Source organism: Bidens hawaiensis, unplaced genomic scaffold (genome assembly GCF_021521415.1).
Source record: "Bidens hawaiensis isolate Kalapana, Puna unplaced genomic scaffold, B.hawaiensis_p1.1 tig00419429_1, whole genome shotgun sequence".
In the NCBI taxonomy this organism is placed as follows: domain Eukaryota; kingdom Viridiplantae; phylum Streptophyta; class Magnoliopsida; order Asterales; family Asteraceae; genus Bidens; species Bidens hawaiensis.
The window spans coordinates 360,416-366,920 of record NW_027504857.1 but is presented as its reverse complement, the minus strand read 5'-3'; the positions used below and the strand labels follow the sequence as shown (position 1 = coordinate 366,920).

At 32.7% G+C, this 6,505-nt stretch overlaps 1 protein-coding gene across 1 annotated transcript; it reads left to right on the top strand.

Annotated features, from left to right (window-relative positions):
• Window positions 1-871: 871 nt before the first annotated feature.
• Window positions 872-1,813, top strand: LOC143608753 (F-box protein At5g07610-like). The gene has a single exon (XM_077083703.1). The coding sequence runs from the start codon at window positions 872-874 to the stop codon at window positions 1,811-1,813; it is 942 nt and encodes a 313-aa protein (XP_076939818.1).
• Window positions 1,814-6,505: the final 4,692 nt, after the last annotated feature.

The window sequence follows — 6,505 nt, the reverse complement described above, 5'->3', positions numbered from 1 at the left end:
AGGAATATATATAATCTGGCCATGAATATAGTTATATAACTTTGTTGAAGGTAAAACTTTTAGGAGCCAAGATCTATTACCATGCAACCCAAGTGACGAACTTTTTCGTTTTCTAGTTCGACAATTACAGAGGGGTAAAGTTAAAATACAAAGAGAGACAAAAATGAGAAGTGTGAGAAGGATTTGTGATTACACAAAAAACCTCTTAAAAATAAATTCAAGAAAAATCATAACTTAAAATATAATTAAAAAACAAAAAAATTAAAAAACTAAAATGTTTCCGCCATCATTCACATACAATTTTTAAAAAAAATATATATATAAAAAATGATGAAAAGACACAATGTTGTGATCAAAGACACAATAACGAAAATGAACAAATGACACAATTGTAACTAAAAAAGACACAATAGATCGCAAAATATAACATAATGCTGAAAAAATTATATTTCAATTGAGTAATATAACACAATATAAAGAAAAAAAAGACACAATGTTAAGCAAAAATAACACAAAACACAATGATAAACAAAAAAACGATTTTTTCGCTTACCACTGTGTTTTTTTAGAATGAGAAATACGGTAGAAACATTTTTGTATTTTTACTTTTTTCGTTTTTTAAATAAATTTTGAGTTATGATTTTTTTTATTTATTTACTTTAATTTTTTTAGAAGATTTTTTTGCGGCTACAAATCCTTCTCATTTTTGTTTCTTCGTAGAATAACTTTACCCATCAATTGATATCTTAGCCTTAATTAGATAACAATAACTCAATCGTGACATATAACAAAGAAATAAAAGGTTAATTACTGCTAATTAAAAAGCTATTAAACCCACCTTCTAAACCCCTCCTCAGTCTTCACTCACATAATGGAAAATACCAGAGCCGAAATCAAGAAAACCCTAAAAACATATTCCTACGATGAAATGTCGCCATCTGCACATTTGATCGGTTCGAACAACGACCTTTTAACCGAAATCCTTGTCCGGCTCCCTGCTACCTCCATTCTAAGGTTCAAATGTTTATCCAAAGATTGGCAATCGCTTTTTAGCCACCGGCGTTTCACCCTCCGTAATGACAAGCTTTCGATCTCTCCTGGTCTTTTTGTACTCAACAAGTACGTCCCGTTTGATAATGAATACCGAACCCCACCTCCTTTCCGTAGTCTCGATTTCTATCCTGATGTTAATGGTATCAGAATCCTGCAATCATGTAATGGCTTACTTCTTTGTTGTAGCCGTCAAGGACACACACGCGATCGTATGTACTACGTCTTCAATCCCACCACCAAACAGTTTGCGATCATCCCGTTGGTTTATTCTCATAAACCGGACCGTTTTGTTGGTTTGGCGTATCATCAGACAAGTTGTCCACATTACAAAGTATTTTGTATTACTTTCTCATATTCTTGTCCATCTAGCGATTTGGTTCTTGCCGAAATTCAAATCTACTCTTCCGATACAAGGAAATGGAAGAATCTAAACCATTATTTCTCCAAGAGTTTCTATAATGCGCCTTTCGGTAATGGAGTTTATTGGAATGGGGCTGTTTACTGGATTCCTTCTGATTGTAATTATCTATCGTACTTTGATCTTAAACTAGAAAAGCTAAAAGAGTTGCCAATACCGTCCCCTGAGAAACCTATGGGGCGTTATGGTTATCGTAGCACATATTTATACTATGGGGAATCTCGTGGCCATCTGCATTGGGTGGCTACTGCCAAGTATGAATACCGTATATATCTACTTGTGTATGAAATGTCAGGGGACCATTCGGGGTGGTTTGTTAAGTACAAAAGTGGGGATTCATGATCTTCCGGGCGTTTTGCCCTCAGATGATCCGCAACAACCAGTTTGAAGTAATTGATGCTGTTAGAGGTGAAGAAGAGGAAGATGCATTCATGGTGTTGAATATTAATAAGATCATAAGATACAATATTCTGGATAAGAGTTGTAAGCATATGACCACCATTTCCCAGATTAGACTTGGAGGCAGAGAAGTGCATCGCTATATCCAATCTTTAACTTCATTCTAAACGGCAACCCGGTTTTAAAGTTTCAGCCGAAAGAAATCTCCCTATGTGTGATTAATTGAATCTGAGTTGCTGTTTGATTTTTCCTTTTTTTCTCCTTTACATGACAAATTGATTTGGAGGTGAGTATTTAGATTCAACAAGATTGCAGGTGATGTTTTAATATGCAATTACGGTGTCTGATCGATATAATGTTTCCTTGACTTGGTTTCGTGTTTGATGATATATTTCAATTTGTTGTGTACTCTATTGGCCATTAAGTATTTGGAACTACTTACTCGAAACATTTTTACAACACGTTTTTTATGAAACAATATTCGGAATCTTAAAAGAGTGTCTATAACTCAAATCACACATAATTTAAAACATATTTCTATTTACAGACTTACATGGAAATTAATCATAACACGAGTACCCCTACTACTACTACCCCTAGCGAAGTACAATTTATAAGACTAACAAATTTAAAACATACTTGGCCTGTTTAGTAGCTCTCTTGTAGGTTAGTAGCAGTATGGTTACTCGTGTTATGATTAATTCCCCTGTAAAGCTATAAATAGACCAAGTATGAAGTATTGCATACTGATTTAAACTTGAAACTCTTGTTTTTCTGTAACCACGCTACGTTCCCTCGAAAAATATGAATCTTGCTCTCTTCGAATCCAAGAATGCATTCGCGCTCTTTTTAAATAAGTAGCGTTTCAGCATCTTGTTCAATTTAGGCACTGACACAGATAACTCATATCTAATTAATTTAAGTGTAGAAGATTAAAGTCGAATTCATACTTTTGTTGAGTAAGCAGTTTAGGTAATAAGTAAGTTCAGGGGCTGGTTGGTAATTTGTTCTTAGTTAGAAGTTTGGTTCAATTTCAGCAAGCTGTTAAGTTTGGAGGACTGATATGTAGCTTTGGAAAATTATAATACAAGACTTGCACGAGCGGTTGTGGTGAAGAAATCTAGACAAAAACGACACGCAAGCACATTGTGAACGACAAAAACTTTCACGGTCGTTTCTGAGAATCAAATTAAAATTTTGGAGCATGGTGCAAGTAAAAAAAGCCACTAAAATCACATTTTGAGTTGCATTTTCAAAGCCCAATATGAATCAAAGAAAAAAAAGTTATTAAAATGACTTGTATAAACACAAAATAAAGTTTTTTTTCTATAAAGAACAAAACACCTACAATGGGACATTTTAATCATATAAAACAAAAAGAAACAAGTCACCTACAATAGGAATTGAACTCATTGCACTATGAAATTTTGTATCTTATTGTTTTAAATTAAAAACATATATAAAATTATATAATTGTTTTAAACAATTATGGGCCTCTCAATAGAGTGGGCCTGGGTGGGTCGTCCTCCTCGACCTCCTATGGGCCAGCGCTACAAACTTGGTTCTAGCACGTTTTAAAGGAGACAAACTTGGTGTTTTTCAAGGTACGAGTGAATGTACTCATGATCTAATATTGGTCTTACTCTAATAAGCATAGCAACATGTAACACGACAAGTCAATAAGATTTCATAAGGTATAATAAGTATAGCAACAAGTAAATTGTATTTTATGATCTTCCTCAAAAGATTTCTAACACCACGAATTTATCTTCTTTTTCATTACCTCTAGCATCAATGATCACAAATTTTAAGTGTGTTTAAAATTACTATATGTGATTGTGTAAGTATTTTGTATTTGTGAATGCATCTAGTAACACCATGATGTATGCACTCATGGCCATGCGCATGTACAATTACTCCACAGCTATGATGATGGTAATTAAATTAATAGTTAATTTGACATAATCAATATGCATTAACTCATTATTTAATTATTTTGAACGGCAATTATGCTTAATAATTAATGGTCAATTAAAGAATACATAAATTTTACCGCTATTAAAAAAGATAATTATAAATATTATGAGGGATGACCCTGGCTTGTTAGGGTTCGAGTCCTGATCTCAACCGATTTTACCGGCTCCTCGCTGTCGTGTCATTTGGCGAGCGTGGGGGTCGGGTTTTATCCGGTGAATCCCTCAATAGGTGGACTGCTATGGACTCCGTCCGTCCGGACTAGTGGCCGGCTCGAGCTACCTTTAGTCAATGAAGACCGCGTACGAAATACCCGGCGTTAATTAGTTGGTCGTTAAAAAAAATTGTCCATGTCCCACCTCAATCTTTTTAACTCTATCATAGAAATCAAAAAGTACTCCTCAATTTGTTTCCTTCCTCATTCAAACAAAATAATAGTTTTATATTATTAAAGTTATTAATGTAACTAAATTTAAAAAAAAAAACATTTTATATATTTAAAAGGAACAACTTTGAAGAATAATAACAAAATTTTAAGTTTGTTCAATTAAGTCATTCGTATTTTATTTTATTTTAATTAAGTCACAAAACTTTGCAATTAGGTTACTTAACTTTCATTGTATCTAAACTAGATCACTTAACTTTTACTTTTGTCTCAGATAGGTCACTCAATCTTCAATGAGTGTTTTAATACTATCATTTTGACCTTCATATTATAGGTTTATAAATAACTAAAAGTCATTAAAACCAACGTTTTTACATTTTAATTGTGTCATTTTGGTTAATATAGTAGTTGTTCCTCTCGTTTTAAAATACAAAATGAAAGTTGAGTTGTAACAAACTTGACATTTGATTGCTATTCTATAATGTCTTTCCCTTAAAAATATTACATTACATTTAATAAATTAAATTTAATAAACATTACACTAAAATATTAGTATATAATATTTTAGTTAAAAGTATATATAAAAAAACACATTAAACTTAATCAAACCTAAACCGGGCTTCAAAAACGGGTTGGTAAATAACATAAGATTGGCCCAAAACTTAAATATGGGTTCAAGAAATAACCTTTTCAAAAAAGAGAGATAAGTATATATAAAAAATTTTCCAATTGCCACACTGACATTTGATCAGTGAAATGGCACCTCAAACCGGTTGGTCGAAAAGGTGAAACCCAATTAACCAAATTCAAGTCGACAATTACTTAATAATTAGTGGTCAATTAATACATAAATTATTTCACCATACAAAATAAAAAAGAAATAAAGATTTTCCAAAACGTGTAATAATTCATCAATTAATACATAATTTTTTTTCGTTTTAAAATAGGAGAAAGAAATAAAAGCTAAAAATTTAGTTAAGCTAATTCATTTCGGCAAAGTTTACACCGAAATCTCATTCTAATCAACTACCAATGGTGATCTTCAAGCATTAAAGCCCACCTTATAAACCCCTCTTCACTCGCCAACCCACCACAAAAATTGCAAGACTCAAATAAAAAAAACCCAAAAAACCCTAAAAACAAATTCTGATGATGAATCGTCTTCGTCTAAAATTTGATTGGTTCGAACAAAGACCTTTTAACCAAAATCCTTCTCCGACTCCTTGCTACCTCCATTGTTGGCTTCAAATCTGGATCCAGAGACTAGCATTCACTTTTAAGTGATCGAAGTTTCACTTGTTAGCATTAATCCCTCACATATAAAGTTTAGGGCTAAATATGTCAAAGTCTCAAAAGTATAAAGTATGTTTAGTGTATTATTAAATATCTATCTAAATAGGAGGGCCTATTTGTAAGACATCAAACTTGTTAATACGACGTCTCCATCAGACGTGTAGTTCCAAACAATTGATGTGCTTACATATTTGACCCTTCTAAAATACATAAATATTAAAAAATACACTAAACATACTTTGAGACAATGACATATCTAGCCCTCCGGTATGACAAGCTTTCAATATACCCTGGTCTTTATGTTTGCAATAAGCGAGTATGCTCGGTTTGGTGTTCAAGACCGAAGCATTCCTCTTTTCTGGAGTCTCAATTTCTTCCTTGATGTTAATGGTATCATAATTGTGCAATCTTGTAATGGCCTATTACTTTGTTGTAGCTATAACAAAGTAGTAAACCATTACATGATTTCACTTTGATACCGTTAACATCAGGGAGGAAATCGAGTGTTCTTGATTTTGGCTATAGTATTTTCCATTATGTGGTGGGTTGACGGCTGATAGGTTAACTAAATGTTTATTTTACTAATCCCTCTATTTATATTTTTTTCTTGCAATTGAATATATTTTATTAATTAATGATAAGATATCAAGTAATCAATGTGAAGATATCAATTGGTTACGCTAAAATTATTGTTAAGAGATAAATACTTTTTGCGTCCTTGTGGTAGACAGCAGATCCAGCTGTCTAACCTCGTTAGTTTCTGTTGTTAATAATTGGTGGGGCCATGGGCAAAATTGTCTTTTCACACATAATATATTGTTGTTAATATCAATATTATTATCGATTGGTATATAATTTGAGTTATTACCGGAAAATAGCAATGAAGATTGACCTGGCTCCCAAAGTTACTTCAAGAGATCATGCAACACACGATTGTGAGGCAAAATCTATGAGTTATCGAGCCCTTTATCCATCCTCGACGA